General features: G+C 46.2%; 2 protein-coding genes across 2 annotated transcripts in view; one reads left to right on the top strand and one right to left on the bottom strand.

Moving 5' to 3' along the window:
• The first annotated feature begins 1,559 nt into the window (after window positions 1-1,559).
• gpr179 (G protein-coupled receptor 179) lies at window positions 1,560-18,344 on the top strand. Its single transcript, XM_069530826.1, has 11 exons — window positions 1,560-3,155; window positions 3,553-3,661; window positions 7,967-8,063; window positions 8,544-8,764; window positions 9,460-9,528; window positions 11,427-11,536; window positions 11,883-12,121; window positions 12,247-12,385; window positions 12,475-12,577; window positions 12,895-13,041; window positions 13,401-18,344. Exons 1-11 carry the CDS (start codon window positions 2,245-2,247, stop codon window positions 16,599-16,601), a joined length of 5,346 nt encoding a protein of 1,781 aa, XP_069386927.1. The 5' UTR covers window positions 1,560-2,244; the 3' UTR covers window positions 16,602-18,344.
• Window positions 18,269-21,397, bottom strand: part of mrpl45 (mitochondrial ribosomal protein L45) — a 5,065-nt gene continuing 1,936 nt past the window's right edge. The window contains exons 5-8 of the mRNA XM_069530829.1: window positions 21,090-21,138; window positions 20,833-20,982; window positions 19,999-20,172; window positions 18,269-18,720 (exon numbers count right to left, since the gene is read on the bottom strand). Coding sequence (XP_069386930.1) covers window positions 18,622-18,720; window positions 19,999-20,172; window positions 20,833-20,982; window positions 21,090-21,138 — 472 coding nt within the window. The 3' untranslated portion in view covers window positions 18,269-18,621. The remainder of the gene's footprint in view (window positions 18,721-19,998; window positions 20,173-20,832; window positions 20,983-21,089; window positions 21,139-21,397) is intronic.

The raw sequence follows: 21,397 nt of genomic DNA, 5'->3' as shown, positions 1-21,397 counted from the left end.
CACAGCAAATTCCTTGTGAAAACCTACTTGACAATAAACCCTGACTCTTCTGCCATAATTATCTGATGTTCATCTCATCAGCTTCACACGAGCTTCACTGAACTTTGAATCAACGGCTGAACGGGTCTTTGTGCAGCAGCAGCTCTTTATTCACGCCTCAATCACTGCAGGTCGCAGTAAACAGCCTGTTCCAAACAGGAAGGTTTAAAACCGACACTGCAGAAGATTCATTAGATGCATTTCGACTCAGACTAACTCGACACTGGAGCCAGTTCAACTCCAGAAGAGGAGCGCTGGTTTATAATGACGAAGCTGTGGTGTGAACTGCATGATGGGAACTGAAGTCGAGGGGATCACTTTCACCCCAGGGACGCCGTGAGGGTTAAAGAGGTCAAAGGTCAAAGTCAACACGACTGTAAGAACAGAGCTGCAGTCGTCATGAGATTTACTTGATGGTTGAGGATGAAACAAAAAAAGTTTTAGGGGCAGAAGTTATGTCGTGTGTGACGTCATTAAAAAAACACAACAGCAGAATGTAGAGTTTAACAACATCTTCCCTTTAAAACTGCATGAGAGCAACACAACATTCCTGACACACACACACACACACACACACACACACACACACACACACACACACACACACACACACACTGCCTTATTGTCTTCCTCAGGCTCGACTGCAGCACCTTCGCCTTCTGCAGTGAAGTCCCAGGGTGGGGGTGATGTTTGAGTATATGTTTGTGTGTGTTTGTGTGTGAATGGAAGGTGATTTTGTGTGTGTGTGTGTGTGTGTGTGTGTGGTTCTCAGAAACCTGTTGCCATGGTCACCAACACAAGGACCCTTGCCTGCATCACTCCTCCCAGTGAGCACGCTTCATTTCGCTCTCTCTCTCTCTTTCTCGCTCCTTCCCTTTTTTTTTTTCCTCCTCACACTTCTGATGCAGCATCTCTCATCCAGACTTTGGTGCATGCACGCACACACACACACGCACATACACACACAAACACACACACACACACACATATACACACACACACAGGGAATTCCCTGACATCGCAAAAACAAGAAACAATGAAATAATTCAAATAGCTTCTTGTTATTTTCATGTCTGTGATCTGCAAACATCAACTTTGTGTATTTATTATATCCCCAAGTGTGTTTGTGTGTCTGTGTGTGTGTGTGTGTGCACGTGCAGTTAAAGAGCATCCTCCTCTCCATCTACTCTTCCAGTGACGGAGGGGTTAATCCATCCATCCAAGGGGATCCTTGATGGACGCCCAAATGCAGCAGAGCTTAACCCTCATCTCTCACTGACTGCATCATCCTCACACACACACACACACAGAGACACACACGCACACACGCACGCACGCACATCCACGCACACACACTAGACACCAGATGTACCACTCTCATCACCTTTCAGCACTGATGAACCTCTCTGTCGATACGGAGGAGGAGGGAGGCACAGTGTGAATGAAGGGATGAAGGGAAAAGAGGAGAAGAGAGAGAGAGTGATGTGAGAGAGGGGATGAGGGGTGAGGAGTGGTGGAGGGGGGTTGGCTGAGAGAGAGAGAGAGAGAGAGAGGATGGTCGAGCATCACAGCAGCCTCCGTCAGATGAGGTGGAAGCTCTGTGGAGCAACAGATAGACAGAGAGAGCGGGTGAGAGGAGAAGAAGAAGAGTGAGGAGGAGAGAGAGGGGGAATCTACTTTTCTCTCTTCATCCCTCCATCTCGACAACACGCTGCGCCCCAGCTCCCGCCTCCTCCCATCAGACAAGGGGATCCCCCAACTTTGAGGCTTTTCCCTCCTCCCCATCCTCCTCCTGCATCCACCCATCCCCATCATCTCCTCCTCCTCCTCTTCTTCCTCGCGTATATTTTGCTCTGGAGCTTCGCGCGGCTGAACACAGGAGGAACCGCACGGACCGCAGAGATGCGGGGATCTCTCCCCCTGTCAGCCTCCTCCCACCACCACCACCACCACCTCCTCCACCGAGGACACGCAGCTTTCATGACATTTTCTGCGGGAGCGCAGGAAGGCGCGCGCATGTGCCCGGGCGGCGCACAGACGGATCAGAGTGTGAGGGAGACGGACACCCGCCGCTGCAGAAAGTGCAAACCTCTGCAAACATGTGACAAGTTTTCTGCTCAAGTTTGACTGAAAGAGGCTGAGAGCCGCAAAGAGAAGGTGTGTGACCCCCTGCTCCTCATCCTCCTCCTCCTCTTCCCCCTCAGGATGGATCCTGTTTGGCTTCTTCTTCTGCTCCCGTCCCTCCTCAGAGCCCAGGTGACTCCAGACTCCACAGCAGGAGTCCTGGTGGAGTCAGACAACAGCACCGATTCTTTGACTAACAGCACGAGAACTTCGGACCCCGCCAGTAGCTTCAGACCCTCAGAGTCCCCCGGGTCTGCAGCCACTCCTTCAGAGGCTCCCACACAGGAGGAGGACGACTGGACTCCAGCTGAGACCTTCTTGTACACGGGAGACCCCTTCAGTCTGGAAGTGGCCCGTTGCTCACGGGCGTACAGCTCAGCGGGGCAGACGGGGTCCCTGCCCGTCAGCTTTGGCCCCCCCCTCCGGCCGGCTCTTGACGCACTGGCAAGTACTGCCAACTTCCTCAACATGATCTTCCAGGCCAGTGACCTGCGGGAGAGCACGGTGCAGGAGGACATGGAGTGGTACCACGCCCTGGTCCGAGCCCTCCTGGAGGCCGACGTGCTCATCCAGCAGGCCTTGCTCACCTTTGATGCCGACCCCACCACCCCGGTGCCACAGCTGGTGCTGCGAGCCACCCGCAACCCGACGGCCAAGGTGCAGACCATCATCCTTCAGGACTTATCCAAGGCCTGGGAGAGCCTGCACCCGCCGGCCCCGGCCCCCGACGACAGCTGGTTCACAAGCTTCAAGTTCCCAGAGTCCAACCAGCCAATGGCAGCCCTGTCTAAGCGGGTGCTGCTCAATGACCTCAGCACCTTGGACACGCCCAAGTGGGGGCAGGGTGACAGCTACGTGACCAATCGCAGCGGGGTGCGCTGGGCCAGCGCCCCCTTTCTGGACTGTGAGGACGGACGCTTCGTGCCAGGCTGGATGCTGACGCTGTCCACATCTTTCTACGGCCTCAAGCCAGACCTGACACCTGAGTTCAGGTCAGCCCACACTTTAACACACGGGTTCACACCTGAGCCGTCAGATGTAGTGAAACGTCTCTTACCTCAGGCGGTTTCATGCTCTTTACTGAAGCTGGACATTTGTCTTCTGCCAGTGAAACATTTTCAAAACAAGGGTGACGTTTCTCAAATATACAAAACTCAACCTGTGACTCGAGGAGAGGTGTTGAAACTTAAAGCTGCAGGTTTTGTATTTGACCTGTTTTTCTCTTCTGTGTTGGATAAATAAGGTTTTTGACTGAACAGATATAAAATAAAAAGAGAGTCCATGTCACGCAGGCGTTTCCAGAGGAAATTAAAGATTATTCTGATATTTGAAATTTTCTCTTGTTTTCTTTGCTCTGACACTGACCTGTCTCTTGTCTCCCTGCGTCAGAGGTGTGATCCGTGTGGACGTCAACATCCAGGACATCGACTTGGACCAGTGTGCAGCAGGAGACAGCTGGTTTGCTGATACACACCAGTGCAACCGCACCAGCATGGAGGTAAACACGAGGGCCAGAGACAGAAACTAGCTGCAAACGTATGGCAACTAAGAATTTTTATTACAATTCTTTTATTGTTAATCTATTGATTATTATTGAGACACAAAACACACAGAAAAAAAAGGTATAATTAACGTCAGTGCTGGGACCTCACACAAGCTTTTTTGGTTTCTTAAATGCCCTCGACCAGAAACTCCTCTGTTCTGTGATGTAAAATCACTGTTCATATGCCTCCATGCTGGTGACACCTAGTGGCTGGAGGCATTATGTCTTCGGGTCGTCCTAGATTTGTGAATATCTCACGTACACAATATCTTGCGTCGCTTGGACTCAAAGACGAACTGATTAGACTTCTGTGGTCAAAGGTCAAAGGTCACTGTGTCCTCGTTTGAATCTTGAAAAGACGTATGTAGACTGAACCTGCTCTGGCTGGAGGAGGGAAACAGCCGCAGGGCAGTAGTGTGGTGGCTTTGAACAGAGAAGCATGCAACATCTGTTTCTGGTGAAACTAAAAGGTTCGTCTCCGCAGGAATCTCGTCCATAACGTTGTTAAAACAACGGTGACAGACTTCCAGATGGACAAAGGCCCAGTCGATGACAGTGCAGAGCTGTTTCATGGTTGCTGGTTATTTCCGATTTTTTAAGTCAAACATTCAAAATCCTCATCGTTAAAATTGAAGTGTTAGTCGATAGTTCAAAGTGCTGAACGTTGGCTGAGCCCAGGACAGCGGCGCTACAGAACACACTGTACTGCACCTTTGATTAATGAGCCATCAGGACGTCCCCTCTTTGTGTAACACAAAATCAAGCCAAGTCCATCAGCCTCATCGGTTAATGAAACAACAATCATCATCATCTTTGGCTCAGCAGGTTGGATTTCAGGTTTAAAACGTTTGACAGCAGCAGTGTGGCGTTAAAGAGGGACATGTGAATATCGGACGACTGATTTGTCTTTGACGTCACCTGGTTCCACACCGTCATTGGTCAGGCACTGAGCCGTTTGAGAAACAACCATTTCGAGCTTCCTGCACAGTATTCACTGCAGACGAGATGCTGAGGATGTTTACTTGGTGCGTTTGAACTAGTGTGGAGTACTGTAGTACTGTGGAGTACTGTAGTACTGTGGAGTACTGGAGTACTGTGGAGTACTGTAGTACTGTGGAGTACTGGAGTACTGTGGAGTACTGCAAGGTGCTGCTAGTGATACCATCATGATGATACCATTCGTTATTCAAACAGAAAGACTACTAACCCCCCAACTGACAACACGCCCAGGTCAGACCCCGTCTACAAACCAATCAGAGTCAAGTACAGGTAGACAACGCCCACGTAGGTGATGATGTCAGGACGTACGTGTGTCAGACAAACTTCTTTAGTCTCTGAAATCACGACGTGAAACTAAAACTAACAGATCAAACACATGAAGCTTCAGACTCAGAGAGAAAACGTCCTCAGTGTTTTTCCAAACTGACGAGAACCAAATCACGAACCATCGCTTCCATCAGGTCAAAGAACTTTGTGGTAAATGGTTCCGAGTTAGAAGAGGCTAACCTGTGGTTCTTCTGAGAGAAGGAAGGTTGGAACCACAAACTGTCTAATTCAGGTTTGTGACTTTTAGTTGCATCACACAAAAACACTCGTAACTGTTTGCGACCTCAGAAAAAGCTTTAATCTTCTCTCTGTCGGCACTAATTGCTCTGTTTTCTGCCTTTTATCCTGGAACTCATTCACACGTCCATCCCCCTCCTCCAGCGCCACCAGTCTTTCTGCGTCAGTCGTCCTTTTCCCTGCCGGCCCGTCTGTCCAGACCCAATCCTCCACCTCTCATCTCAGCCATCTATTTAAAGATGGCTGTGCTGGGCGGCGGGCGGCGGGCTGCGGGATGATCGGATGGATTATGGCGCTAATCCATCCCGCTGACATACTTCCCCTTTACGCACTCACAGAGGACTGAAAGACGAGAACTGTCTCAAAAACACCCAAATCCACTCAGCCCCCTTTGTGCCGTCCTGTCTTACCTTGAGGATTCAAACCCTTTGACTTGGCAGAGCATGTTGTTGGTCACCTACTTTCTTCTGTATTGTTTGTCCTCTCGTCACGTCTCGATGCGTCTCATCTCATGTTGACTCTGTCCTTCTCCCCATTGATCCAGGTTGTCTCCCCCCTTGTGGTCTTCTTTATCTCCCGTCTTCCCACCCTCTTTTTTAACTACATTCTCATCTCAGTCTGTCTTACTTTGTCACTTCTTATCATTAAATATCATCATTGTCTCTCATCTCACGTCTTCTCATATAGCCTCGTCTCATCCTTATCTTTCCCATCTTCTCTCATCTCATCTTTTTCATTAACCTCATCTCATCTTAACAATTTTCTTTCACTTGTTTCGTCTCTTGTCATTTTCCGGCGTCTCTGCCTTGTCCTTTCTTATCTCATCTCAGTCTGTGTTTCTGTGTCACTTCTAGTCACACATCATTACATATCATCATTGTTTCTCATTTTATCTTGTGTCCTCTCATATACTCTCATGCGCCTCGTCTCGTCTTGCTCTGTTCCATCTTCTCTCATCGTGTCTCATGTTCTTGTTTACGTCCACTTGTCTCATCTCATTTCCTCTTTTTATTATTTCTTCGTTTGGATCATATTTCCTTGTATGGATGTATGTCTGAATATAATGTGGCATAATGTCAGAAAATGAAAGTAGAAGAAAGATTTACACATAGAGGAGAATCCAGACGTCAGCGAGCAGAGCACGTGACACGAAACGCCACAAACACTCCGAGCGAACAAGAAGATTCACTTCTGAATGCGTTGACGTGAACAGACTTTATGCGGCCGTTCAACGTGGAAGTGTTTGAACCGGCCACTGTGATGAGCCCTCGTCTCATCTTGAACGTCACAGATGAGTGAATCCGCTGATTTACTATCTTTTGAATTGAGACGCAGCCACGAAGAGAATTAAGTTGACCGCCGCATATAATCCATATCACATTAATGTTCAGCCCGCGCCATTAGGTCTATGAACATCTGAGGAGGGGGTCACGAGTTTATACCTACGTAGTGTGTGAGGCCAGTGTGTGTGTGTGTGTGTGTGTGTGTGTGTGAGAGAGTGAGAGTGTGTGTGTGTGTGTGAGAGTGTGTGTGTGTGTGAGAGAGAGATTGTGCGTGAGAGTGTGTGTGAGAGTGTGTGTGTGTGTGTGTGCGCGTGTGAGTGAGTGAGTGAGTGTGTGTGTGTGTGTGTGTGTGTGTGTGTGTGTGTGTGTGTGTGTGTGTGTGTGTGTGTGTGTGTGTGTGTGTGTGTGTGTGTGTGTGTGTGCGCATGGGAACAGGATTTCTCTAGAAAAAGGATAAAGCTTTCAGTAGAGGCATTATGTGTCCATTTAGCTTTTAACTTAGATTAACACACAGAGCATCCAAGTGTGTGTGTGTGTGTGTGTGTGTGTGTGTGTGTGTGTGTGTGTGTGTGTGTCACTGCCCTGACTACTAGCATCAGTAGGAAATCGAGTGAGAGAGTAATGTGACCCTGTTTTTTGACCTTCATTCATTCGCAGCACCAACAGAAAAATGATTCAAATGTATTTCAACCTGAGACACAACATTTGTTTGGTTTTAATCCCTTTTCTGTTAATCTCTTCATTTAAACATCGAACCTTATATTTAAACATGATTATGAAACAGACTCAGAGCGTAGACACGTACAAACCCCCCCCTCCTCCTCCCACGCCTCTTACAAACTGAAAGACACAACCGTTTGTATTCACTCTGTTGTGTGTTTGTTGTGTGTCTCTCTCCATCTCCTTGTGGTTGTACATATGTTTTCTGTCTCTTTGTTCATCTACTGCCTTGTGTTGTTGTTAGTTCTAATTCTCAGGAGAGTCGTTCTGTTTTTAAACCTCTGCAGTTGTTTTGTGTCCTCTCGTCGCTTTGTATTAGGGTTTTTTTCCTCTGTTCTCTTAGTAATTTTACATCCATGGAGCCATTTTGTGTTTCTTTGTTGTGATTTGATTGACTTTCCAACATTAAATAAATGGAAACTTTTTTAGTTTTGTTTCGGGTGTTTACCTGAGACGCTGTCTCCATGATGACGACTCCACCTGAGGCATCGCAGCTGAGGCTGAAACTGTCAAAGTGAAACTGAAAGTCAGAGGAGTGGATTATGAGCAGGGCATTTAAAAACCATATCACACACAAATACAAACAATCAAACTGTCGGAACATTTCTATTGGTTTTCACTACTCAAAGGAAAATATAATAAACTTAAAACATTCCAGAAAAAAAGCTTGAATGTTTGTGTTTCTCGTTTGCAGTGTGTACCAGTACCAGGCCGTGGCTTTCGCCTGGGTCAGTACTGCTGCCGCTGTCAAGAGGGCTTCTACAACCCGGAGCTAATTCCTCTGGACTCAGGTGAGTGAATCACTGAGGTTGCATCCAACAAGAAGTTTTCATCGTCTTTTTTTAACTCGTGTTCGGAAGCATTGAGGTCCGACCGATACATCCAACCAATCAGGAGCGAGTCTCAGCTGTCAATCATGACGTCTCAGCCTGATTTTATATCATCAAATAACTGATTCAAACCAAACTGATCAGAAACACCCAGACAAACATCCCATCGTCCCATCTACTAACATGGATGAGGTGGGGTTTATGTCGTATACCGCAGCCAGCCACCAGGGGGCAGTCCAGATGTTTTGGAGCTGTCATGTCTCTATAAACGTCTCGAGCTGGAATCACTCGTGCAGTAACGTGGACAGAATTCTTCACTGCTCTTGTGAACATTTGGGAATCAAACCCAGACTCAATTCAGACCGAGGAGTTTGAAGTCACATGTACGAGTCCCTCACGTGGGTTTGTGTAGGTGTAGACGCATGTGTCTGTGTGATGCAGATGGCGGCCCTGTGAACCGGAGTGAAGGCGGCGATATGTGTTACCCGAACATGCCCATCTGTCTCCCGTGCTGGCCGGGCTGTAAGAGCTGTGAGGATGGCACCCCCTGCTGGGTGCAGGAGGACTGGCTTCTCAGGGCCGCCGTGCTGGCCATCCAGGGGGTCTTCATGCTCCTCATCTTCGTCAGCATGCTGGCGGCCTACAGGCATCGTCGAAACCGGGTGAGTCAGAGCTGTTGGCTCGGCGGAGCCACAATATGGATGGAGCCAAAGAGCCGTGAGGCATCGCGTTGGAATCTTAAACTTCAGCTGTGTTTATTTAGGAAGAAATATCATTTTGATTCGTGAATGATTTGATCAAATTCATTTAGTCTTTCAATGATATTTTAATAATATTTTAACCATCCGAGGTAGACTCACCACAAGCTGTGAGATTGTGAAACAATGTTCTGTGTGATTTCTACTGTGTTTTAAGAATCTTTTTATTCATGATGTCCAAGAGAACTACACTACCCACAATCCTCAGATGTAAGAGTGACATCGCTGTCACCATGGACATCTTAGTGAAACTTTACTGACGGATGCTTCAGCTTTACATAACTTTGAAGGCATCCATGATTTCCCCTCGGAGGATAAATCACTTCAAGGTTTAGTTGAAGAAGTGAACTCGCTCTGCATCGGTTTATGGGATCTGTAGCTTCTCCAATATTATTTTTGTCTCTGAATCAAATGTTTTATGTTCATGATTCATCTCGTCGCTGGTCTGAATGAGAGAAATCCACTTCTGGAAACAGAGTCGTTCTAAAAGTGGACTCTCAGTGGTTCTCTCTCTAAGATGGGACGATGCCTGAGATGTAAAATCTGGTCCTTTAACCTCCTCATCTCCCATCTTGTTTTGCTCCTCCTTCTCTCCGCAGAGGATCCGAGCGTCCGGCCTCCTCCTGCTGGAGATGATCTTGTTCGGCTCTCTGCTCCTCTACTTCCCGGTGAGTGTGTGACCGAGGCGGTCGGCTGAGAGTGTGGCAGATTAGAGCTCTTTACAGATCACTGCACGGCGCCAAGGATTATATGATAATGGACGATTTGTGGGGGGGTGAATGGGGTGAGGGCGTGTTCATAAGTGGAAGGGGGGGGGGCAGTCAACACTTCTCCAAACGTCAATCAGTTTTTCGATTCATTGAACCAATTAAAGAATGATTACGTTGGTCGGTCGTGACTTTTTGTCCATTTATCTCAAAGTGTCAGTCGATGTGACCTGATCCCTGCTGACGCTGAGGGAGATTATTGATGAGTGATTACTTCTAAAGGGATGAACACGTATGAACACGTATGAACACGTATGAACATGTATGAACATGGGCGGGTCTCTGCTCCTCTTCTCCACACACTGGTTCCATGTTTCACTATGTGAGAATTGTCAAGGTTTAACTTTGACTGTTGATATTTTTCATGACCAGTGGAAGAAAAACTAGAGTTCTGAGAATTATCCTCAGGGATCTCCTCCTCTGTCCTCGAGCTCAGTCACGCTCCATCCCCTGCTCCTCCCCCTGCTCCTCCCCCTGCTGCTGAAAATATGGTCTCTTCTGGTTTGAAAAAACCAAGCTGGCGCTGCACAAAATGTCAAACTGAGGCTTGAAAACAGCAGCTCGCAAACCAATGAGTGACGACACGATTAGAGGAGCGCCAAAGAAATATGAGTAACCTGATTGTCATGTGGACAAGAGCGGTGAGCTTGAGCTTGAGCTTCTCAAAGACTCTGGATGAGACGGGTCGGATCAGTTTTGTCTGGACAGAAAATGAGAGCAGCCATTTTATCTCCGTGACCGTCCTCCATGTGCACAAACGACTATTTGTAGATCAAACCACATCTGACCCCTCGCTGAGATGAGAGAGCGACCTCTGACCTTCAGAACTACAGATAGATATGTGGGCTGCAGTTCACCTTCAGATTAAAACCCAAAATAGAGCGGCGCTCAGGGAGAACATACCTCCTCCATGGCTAACAGCCAATCTCGACATATGAAAGAAAGAAGTCCTGATCCGACGCTTTATTAGAATAGGTCACAAACTATAAACCCTCAAATGATCATACGACAGATTTCTGTCTTCGTTCCAGGAGGATTTACTGCAGGACTGTTGTGTTAGACATCTCACATTTAGCGAAAAACATAATCTCCTTCGTTTGGTTTTTGATGAATGAAGAGAGGACACAGAAATAAAAGTAAATATTTCAAAATAAAAAGCAAGAGGATAGAATGCTCTCTTGGAAATCTCCTGAGGTCCAGACCGTCCGGGAGGTGGTCTTCATAGGCCGGGTCAGCTCTCCTCTGACCAGTCCAATGACTTGAGGAGCAGCTCCGTCCGTCCCTGAGACGTCAGTTCCCACTGATCAAACCCACCGTCCTCTGCAGGTCATCTCTGACTCTATTCATGTTTCACTCTGAGGACTTTATCCTTCATGAGTGGTCTGAGCACAATGATGTGAATTTGCGTTCACATTTGAGGCTTTAGCTGATGCTCTTATCCAGAGTGACTGACACCGACTGCCACAGCAGAATGAGCTTTAATTCCTGGATTACCGTTGCCCGCTCTGCCTTTACACACTGAACAGAGACGAGGGTACGACCTGTTGTTGAGTGTGAGACGATACGAACTTTAAATTGGACTCAAAGAACAACTAATGAACAACTTAGACAAGAATCAATGAGATAAGACACATTTTTAAACAAATGATGATGTGAAGACGTTTTCACTGTGATGTGACATAATACTGCAAATACACGTTTCTGAGGGTGAAAATATCACAATTTTTAAACTTGTAGTCAGCTGAGATCGTCTGCTATAGATGGACTTACAGAGTCGAGTGCTTTTCTCCGTCCTGCAGGTTTTCATCCTTTACTTCAAGCCGAGCACCTTCAGGTGTATCCTGCTCCGCTGGGTCCGAATGCTCGGCTTCTCCATCGTCTATGGCATCGTCACTCTGAAGATGTACAGGTGCGTTAAGATATTTCAATTTAAAACCCCGAAAGTCAACTGTCAGTCAATTAAAACCTATTACTAGGGTAGAAATAATCAGATTTCAGAATTCAAATCCAAAAACAGAAACTGTACAATGATTCAAAACTATGAATTTAAAGAAAACAATGTGCAGCTAATGCACATGAGAAGAAAATGATGAAAATGTAAAGATAAATCGATAAAGTGGATTTAAATAGACATGAAATAAATGAGTTTTAGCTGTGATGAGATGATTCGATCATTTAAGTATTAAAAGATAATCTGAGTTTTTATTTGAACTTCGTTCACCAACACTTTAACTGTTACTCTCGCCTCTGTCCAGGGTGCTGAAGGTGTTCCTCTCACGCACGGCCCAGAGGGTGCCCTACATGTCCAGCCTCCACCTGCTGAGGATTCTGGGAGTGATGCTGATGACGGTCAGCTGGTTCCTGTGTGCGTGGACGGTGGGCGTCCTCCAGAACCGCGACAGGAACATCCCGGTGTTCGTCACGACCAACACGACAGACGGACAGGGCTTCAACTTGTGTTACCTGGACCGCTGGGACTACATGATGGCTGTGGGTGAGTGGCAGCAGACAGAGACTCAGAGCAGTTATTACCGATCCGTCTCGTATGAAATCTAACAGATAAACAGACAGGATACAAAATATCACAAACTGTCAAACTGAGCTTTTCTTCTGCCTCAGCTGAGCTTCTGTTCCTGTGCTGGGGGAGCTCCCTGTGGACCGCCGTCAGGCCGGTGCCCTCGGCCTTCCACGAGCCTCGCTACATGGGCATCGCCATCCACAACGAGCTGCTCCTCTCCTCCATGTTCCACCTGTTGCGGTAAACAGCGAGCAGCGACAACGTGAGCGACCACACGTGCAACAAGCAGCTGATGTGAACTGATTTCTTCTTCTCTCCGTCCCCCTCAGGTTCACCTTCCCCTCTCTCCATCCTGACTGGATGCTGCTGCTCTCCTTCACACACACTCATGTCACCATCACTGTGACGCTCGCCCTGCTCTTCATTCCCAAGGTACTCAGCGGGTTTCTAGAGTTAATCTATTCTTTGCTGAGATAAAGGTGCCAGAGATAATAGCTGCATTGCTAACAGTCAAAGTTTTATTGTACGTGCAGAGGTGATTTTAAAACATCACACTTAACAGACATTTGTTAGCTTCAGCTCTTGTTAGTGAGATATGCTTTTGGTTATCGTGGCGGCTTTTCTAGACATTTTTGAGGCTGCCATTGTTTGGGTCAAAACCAGTTACTGGGATGATCACGTTAACACACTCAAAGTTTTTTGTTATAAAGTGTTTACATATGAATTCTTTGCCTACGTTTGTTCCTCAGTTTCTTCACGTGTCCAAGCCGGGGAGGGAGGAGATCGCAGCAGAGGTGTATGAAGATGAAGTGGACCTGCGGCGCTCTGGCTCGTACCTGAACAGCAGTTTTCACTCTGCTTGGAGTGAGCACAGTGTCGACCCAGAAGACTTTCGGGTAAACTCTCTTTTCCCTTCAGACCGATGTTATCACTTTGCATTGGGACATAATTTACAAACAGTGGAAGAAATTCCAAAGGTCACATTTAAATAAGAAAAAATAAAAGCTCATTTTAACCATGACGCACTTAAACAGATTTTAAATGTATGATGACTAAATTCTAAAACAGCAGTAGAATGTTGTATGACCTTTCTCTAACCTTTCTCCTTTTCTCATCCTCAACTGTGTTCTTAAATGAAAACATGTCTTCTACCTTTCCTCTTACTTGTCACTGTCCTTGTCTTTTCCTCTTCTCAATCATTTCAACCATCTCCTCAATCCCATCATCAACCCCCACCCTTCTTCACATGCCCCAGGATGAACTGAAGAAGTTATATGCCCAGTTAGAAGTCCACAAGACGAAGAAGATGACCGCAAACAACCCCCATCTCTCAAAGAAGCGGAGTTCTAGATGTGCACTTGGGAGGTCCATTATTAAACGCATCGCTGAGATCCCAGAATCCATGAGCCGACAGTGCAGCCGCGAGGAGAAAGATGGATCCTTCCACAGTAGAAGTGTGAACATGTCTGACTATTCCAGGCGGACCCCAGATACCGTCAGTATCAGTTACAAAAGTTCTATGAAATCTCCATCACCATCGCCGTCTATGCGCAAGTCCCAAAGTGAACATCACTATGTCCGAGAACGAGACTCTTCCAAGCGTGACTCGATGTTAAAGGCCCACGTTGTGAAGACACCCTCCCAGAGATCTCAGACAGACTCCTTAGATATTCCACCAGGGGTCTGTAAGTCCGCCAGCGCCCAGAATCTGACTATTGATATCAATCTCCTGCATCCTGATCACACTAGACTCCATAAGTCCTGGAGTCTCACCTCCACTACCGCACATTCTATGGAAAATATACCAAAGGTCAACAGAGCCAGCACAGTGCTGACAAGGTCCCGGCAGAGCATTTCCATCAGTGACCAGACCAGGAGCGCTCTACAGTCAGAGTCCTTTGACAAGGCTGAGGTCTGTCCTTGGGACGTGGAGCAAGAACCAACAGGCGATAGGAATCAGAAGCATGTCACCTATGCAAACTCTGAGGACAATGAGGAAAGGCCAGCATCTCCACAGGCACTTGTCTGTCCCTGGGACCATTTACCACCCGTCCAAAAGACTCCTTCTGAGGACAAAAGACTTGAAGGTGAAACTGAGTCGCCCAAACCACAAGCTCCCGTTTCTGCAAGCGCGCCAGGGTCTCCAAGACCAAAGGTCACCAAAGATCAGCGCGTCTTTTCCTTCCGCACCACCACTAGTAAGTGGCTCTCTGTGAAATCAGTCATGGGGTCCATGGATGCAGGAAGCAGATCCAGTAAGGACGGAAATTTCAATCGAGAGGATTCTGTCTCACAAAAAAGCCAGGAAAGTGCTTCTACAACACCGAGATCACAAACATCTAGCAGGCGCCCAAGCATGGAAAAGAGGTCACTGCAGAAAAGAAGTATGACAACATCAGAAGGAAAACCATGTCTTGTAAAGCAGAATGCAATCAGACTGTCCTCTGGGGATTCCTCGGACAGAAGCCCAAGAAAGTTTGTGATTGTAAAATCTGCTGTGTACCCATGGGACATAGATGATATGCAAAAAGACGGAACCTATGATAATGTGTTTCTATCGAGGCAGAACAGCAAACGTAGTAGTATCAGTTCCTGGGACACTGCTAGCAGCTCAAGAACTCCTTCAACTCGCAGAAGAGGGAGTTATAGAATTACACCGGTCCGTAATGTTTCTCATGCAGATGTGTGTCCATGGGAGGGAGCTGGTACTTTGCAGCAAGAAGGACCAAAGAAGCAGCAGAGCATTAAAGCAGATGTCTGCCCCTGGGAATCACAGGTATCTGAAGTATCAAATGTTTGTCCATGGGAATCGCAAGAGCAAGGGAATGTGAGAAGACAAGGAAGTGGTCGTGGGGAAGTGCGTCCTTGGGAATCTGCAGATATTCCAGTTGTTTCTCATGCTACTCTGTCCAAAGATTCACAGAGACAACAGTCTTTAAAACCTGCAGCAGATATATGTCCGTGGGAGACGGCAGAAACTCCCCAACCCTCAGTAAGACAAGATAATGAATATGTTAATATTTGTCCTTGGGATATTCAGGACAAGACTGAAGTTGTATATGAAAATCTAAATCCTTTGGAGACCAAGGGAACGTTGGCAGTTCCCAATCAACAAGAGGTGATGAAACCTGCCACGTATCCTGGTGCATCAAAAGAAATGGTAAATAATGAGCAACCACTGGAAACAAAATCAGCTCTTCATGATTGGGGTAAACAAGTGACCAAGACATCGGACAGTTGTCCATGGGAATTCCCTGATCCTCCTAAAATTGTTGAAGTTATTTGTCCCTGGGATGAGGGAAGTGCAGAGTCAACAAACACAGACTCAACTTCACAGATGACCATCAAGGTAGATGTTTGTCCCTGGGAAACAGGAACCCAAGACGGACCACGAGACTCACAAGAGGGCGTCTCAGCTTTGAAAGCTGGTACAGATGCACTCATTCAGACTGAGGGAAAAGACAACACAAGAGTAAATGTATGCCCCTGGGACACTGAGCCCCCTGAAGGAAATGCAGCTACCAAGATGGCATCACAAGGGCTGGAAATACAAACAAATGTTTGTCCATGGGAAATTACAGGACAAGAGTCAGGAAAGCCAGAGACCCACAAAATATCTGACAGTCATGTAAGACAAGACACAGCAGATGTTTGTCCGTGGGACACAGAAGAACCAAAGGTTCTCAAAAAGCAAGACAGCACCCGGGCAGATGTTTGTCCGTGGGACACAGAAGAACCAAAGGTTCTCAAAAAGCAAGACAGCACCCGGGCAGATGTTTGTCCGTGGGACACAGAAGAACCAAAGGTTCTAAAGAAGCAAGACAGCACTCGGGCAGATGTTTGTCCGTGGGACACAGAAGAACCAAAAGTTCTAAAAAAGCAAGACAGTGCTCGGGCCGATGTTTGTCCGTGGGACACAGAAGAACCAGAGGTTCTCAAAAAGCAAGACAGCGCTCGGGCAGATGTTTGTCCGTGGGACACAGAAGAACCAGAGGTTCTCAAAAAGCAAGACAGCGCTCGGGCAGATGTTTGTCCGTGGGACACAGAAGAACCAGAGGTTCTCAAAAAGCAAGACAGCGCTCGGGCAGATGTTTGTCCGTGGGACACAGAAGAACCGGGAACCGTCAAAGAGCAAGACAGCACTGTACCTGATGTTTGTTTGACGGATCCACAAACATCTGCTGAAGTGGACATTCTCCACAGTGAGACAGGTGAAGTGACAGGAGATATGGAGACACTCGCTGACATCGGCACAGATCAGATGGATGAGTCTAAAACAAACTTAGGTCGACGTGATGCTCTGTGTCCCTGGGATATGGTCAGGAGCAGATCCGGTTCATTCACTGACAACGCCTCAGACGTTTTTACTTGGGAGCCTGAGAACATTCCAGAGGAAGACGAAGAGGACGATGCAGAATGTGCTGCTGAGGCTTTTGTGTTCCCTCCGGACTTGTGACCTAAAGCTAGCCAGCGATTACTTTCACTTTTCACTCCCCCTAAATCAACAGGAATAAGAACTCTGTTAAACCTGTTGATAGTGAGGAGGACGTTTAACCTCTTCACACTCCACTGGCGGCTCGGGGAGCGACTCGGGGAGCGGCTCCTCCTGCAGCTGGCAAAGATGAAAGCTCTTTCTGACGGACAAGTCGCTGGGCTGTGATGTTTCAGTTTGGATTCACTCTGTTTCTACGATGTCTTGATATTGTAGCACAGACTTGTTAAAACCCCAATGATCCTGCAGTGACCTAGAAAAGACTTCTTTGAATGATGGGAGGGCGTCTAAGGCCATGAGATGAAGTCCCCTTTCTTCCCGTCCCCCCCCCCGCCCCCCCCATTATGAGTTAAATCGTTTTTGTGTATTTGCATGTTTTAGGCGACAGTTAGCCACGTGCTACAGGGTGTTGGACACATGGCTGCAGTGAATATATAACAACATCTGGATCAAGTGCTGCAAATGCAAATAAAGCAAAGGACCTATGAGACAAAACTCTAATCTTAACCAGCAAAGACAAGTCGACAGGTAGATAAGTCGACTTTTATTCTTCGTGGAAACTATATTTTTTAAGTAGGGGAAAATGTGAAGTGTGCCGAGAGGACGACAGTGGATATTAATAATATAAATAATGATGCGCGCCTGCTCACTGACTGATTAAAGAATTACTTCAAAAATAATGCCAACAACTGCTTAAACAACCACGAACCCAAGAGTTCTACCCTGAGACCTCCGCCTGTTAACGCAGAGTGAATAATGCATTTTTCTTTTTTATCTGTTAACGAAACATGTGGATGCAGTTCAGTGGAAATCAGGTTTCATGGAGACGGGATGAGCTGAATAGAAACAGGCTGTGAAGATTACGTACTTGTTAAATGTTAACTGAAAAGAATATTAAATCAATGGATATTATATCATCTTCTGTGGCTCAGTGCAGTTCTGTAAAGTTCTGGAGGTCGGGCCTCAGCGTTAATTAAAACAGCTGCTCTGTTCATTGATTAATAGAATAACTGCAGGTTAAGCTTTTGGTCTACATTAGTTCAGGTGTTGGAGGAGCTGGATTTTAAGAGATCCTTCATCCTTTGCCCTGAAACAACATATGGATTCGTCAGAATTCTTATGATTATATGACACAAAACTTCAGATAATGCAACTTTTTAAAAACAGTATTTTTTACATTCAATGGTGAAAAATGAGTTTAAAACATACGTTTTGTGTATTGATGTAAATCACACGTCTATGGCAGGATTTGATCTCACCAGTCGGTTCAGTTGTTAAATAGTGAAGATCGGTAAACTTGTGCTGCTGCAGGTTTCTGTCATGCACTGATATTTTGGATTTGTCAGTGGAGTGACCTAGTTTTGTGAGCATTGTTGCATGTTTGTGTGTTTTTGAATGAGCGTGCTGTACTTTGTCGTCATGTTTTTAAAAAAATACTATCATTGTAACACACCCCTTGTTTTGCATGGAAAAAAAAAACAGCCTGTGTACTGTTTCCACCTTTGTACGCATCTTCTATGAAAGATTATTCTGAGAAAATCTGGTGCGAAGAAAAGCAGAAGGGACACTTTATTTTTCTATTTCCCCGAGGTCATCATGCAATATCATCATCCCAGAAATAAACCATACGATTTCTGCAGATCTGTACATTTTATTTTTCACATGTACATATTAAATTAGTTAATAAAGAGAACACCTGTTATTATTTGTCAGGACCGTCGTGTGATGGTTTTGTTGTCGAGTAAGAAGCGGCTTCGTTGGCTTCAGGACACAGAGGTTTGTTCATTACTACTCACCTGCTGCTTCCACCGTTTGAACGGCCGCCAGCCTTTTCAAACAGAGAGAGCGTCCAGAGGAAGCCTGGTTTCACACCAAAGTGGACAAACTAAACAACCACAGCCAAGTTCTAAAAAGCGTTTGGCTCCTGATTCTGGTCATAATGTCCTACTGTGGTTTTGAGGAAAGGGCATCGCCATCTGGTGGTCTATTTATACCACTGCACCGCAGCTGGTTTGGGAACTTCAAAGTTGACGGCATCTAACTCTTGGTCCACCTTCAGCTTCGGACCAGGAATCATGACGGTCTGGAGAACGAGGAGGAGATGAGTTTAAATTCAAATCAACACATAATCACATGGATGCATAAAGTGCCACCTTCACATCGGGTTCTTGAAAACAACTTCAGCAACGACATCACCGGAACAGAAGTGTAGTGTGACTGTTTGCTTCTGTTTTTCTTTTTTGTTTGAAACGACAACAGAACATATAGTTACCAACAATTACCTGTTTTTAAAACATATTTTAAATTTACCCTCAGTCGGTTTTAGGGATTCTTTCACATCAGACTTTTCAGTTTAATCTGAACCTCAATATCAGGTGTGAAAGGTTCCTCATCATTATGGGTTCTCTTACATTTATTGTCTCCGATGTTCTTATTTTAATGAAAGATGCGATGAAACCGAGGTCCATTGTGTGACTTTTATGTTCATTTGACAAACACTTTCTCCTAGCACTGATGGTGAAGCTTTCATTTTTTAGATTCTGTCAGAGAAGAGTGAGGAACACCTTCCACGCCATCACTGCTGCGTATGTGTCAGGTTTATCTGAGACACAGCTCAGGCTGACTCACACATTTAAGGTGATTATGTTCTCAATTTTGCAGTGATGCGTGTCCCAGTGTTCAGTCCACTCACCGAGCACTTCATTAGGAACGCCACACTGATACTAGGTAGTTCTAGAGACTGAAACCATAAACTCCTCAGGAAAATCTTTACTGACGTGATAAATCAAGTCATTAGACTTCTACAGAAAGTGATGGACAGGATCTAGGTGCTTCCACTTGTCTACATCCATTTTTATATTCAATCTTCCTTCCATCAGCTGTTCCTTTGAGGCTCTGCTCCATGTTGAGATCAGTTCTGCAGATTTGCAGGCTGCACATTGATGCTGCCAGTCTCCTGTTCTACCACATCCCCCAGAGGTTCTGTTAGATTCAGGTCTGGTGACTGTGGAGGCCACAACCACACTACTGCATGTTAGTTTTAAAACAAATCATTGTTTCTTCGTTTGCACCTGACGTCCACACTGCTCCAGAGTCTTTGAGCAACTAAAACTGTGGACTTTGAAAACTCTGGGCTTGTGTTATAGTCTGGACGGACAGGAAGTACTTGGACTGTTATATTTCGTCCATTGACTGAAAGATAACTCACTGAAAAAGCCTGAACATTCTTTCAGTCCTTGGGTCAGTAAAGTGAAGTATATACTGACCAGTTAACAAAGATTACATAATTTCCTTAAGACACAGCGAGCAGCAGAGAGCTCTGCATTTTTCTCTGTGAAAGATAAAGGTTGTGGAGCGTCACCTTAATAATTGGATCTTTGGCAGGAGCCCAGGATGGCACTATTTTTCCGTGCAGCCTCCACTGGCCGTAGGAGTTGACAAGGTGCCGTTCTAGAACCAGGTACTCCAAGACGTCTTTCGGCTGCTCCTCACTGCCCAACATCAGCCTCCCGAAGCGGTCGTAGACGGCCAGAGTCTGCGCGACAGAACTTTCATTAGGTGATAAAAAGCCCGACCTTGAGTGTGACCTTGATTTTAAGGTCTGGAGCAACATTAAACACTATTTTACAATGTGGATGCTGAGATGAGACGTGGTTCAGTTCAAATTAAAATATATTTTATTTGTCCCTGAAGAGCCGAACTGAGGCCGAGCACACATTAGATATTTATTCATTTAAACACATGAACGATCTAAACAACACAAAATGTGACCCTGAGAGAAAGAGTTGAAACCAGAGCCCGTACATTAAGATGGACGAGTTGAGCTCCTGTCTCTTTAAAGCCTCCTCAGTAATCTGTTCTGATTGGTCAGCTGGTCTGCTCTGTTATGACTGGTATACCCAACGACTGTATCATGAACACCCCCTGGTGGCTGGCTGCAGTATAGGTCATAAACCAGCTCTCCTCCATGTAAGCAGATGGGACATGGACCAAGACTTTAAATAAATGTTTGTCAAAGATGGTTTCTGTCAATTTAGGTCGTTCTTATCACAGTGAAGTCTGTTCAAGTGTTTCTCATATGTTTGGTTTTCATTAGTTAAAGTAAGTATTAATGCTTTCAAAAGATGTTAAGCTTAAAACTGACAGTTCATCTCGTAGCATTGCTGCACTGGAGCTGTGGACATTTGGATCTTACTTGTTTGGAGTGCATGCGGACCGTCACCTGGCCGTACAGGTTGCCTTTGCTGACCATGTCAGGGCAGCGGGCATGGACCACCCTGGGCGGCTCCAGGGACTCGATGAACCTCCAGTGAATTGTCTTGTAGCGGTTCCCCCTCGTCATCTCCTGGACACAGGACATGCAGTTCATGTACTCAAAGGCAAAACGTAAGCGAGGGTGCAACATGCAACTGAATTAGCAAGTGAAGCTCTTCACAAGGAGACAGGACTTACCGGATAACACCTCTCTGTTACCAAGGTGTGAAGTTTCACCTTGTTAAACCTGCAAAAGACCAGAGGTTCATCTTCCTTAATGTCATGTTGATTTCAGACACAATCTGAAATCTGCACAATTTTAAACATGTTCCTGACGTTTCAGGGTTTTTTTCCCCTAACAACCCCCAACCAAAATGTCAGCGTGGGTCCATGTAAGAAGACAGCAGGAAAGTGTCTGGAAAATTCAGAGTGAGCGAGTGTTGACGAGTCGATGAGGTTTCTAACACGTGACGGACATGAAACTGGTAGAACACAAATATCTGAGG

Source organism: Paralichthys olivaceus, chromosome 8, assembly GCF_024713975.1.
Source record: "Paralichthys olivaceus isolate ysfri-2021 chromosome 8, ASM2471397v2, whole genome shotgun sequence".
NCBI lineage: Eukaryota > Metazoa > Chordata > Actinopteri > Pleuronectiformes > Paralichthyidae > Paralichthys > Paralichthys olivaceus.
This window is presented reverse-complemented; position numbering and strand designations above follow the sequence as displayed.

Coding starts and splice junctions, on each gene's coding strand:
- gpr179 (XM_069530826.1), top strand. CDS start 2,245: ATGGATCCTGTTTGGCTTCTTCTTCTGCTCCCGTCCCTCCTCAGAGCC. Junction 9,529..11,426: donor CTCTGCTCCTCTACTTCCCG/GTGAGTGTGTGA, acceptor TCCGTCCTGCAG/GTTTTCATCCTTTACTTCAA. Junction 13,042..13,400: donor TCGACCCAGAAGACTTTCGG/GTAAACTCTCTT, acceptor CACATGCCCCAG/GATGAACTGAAGAAGTTATA.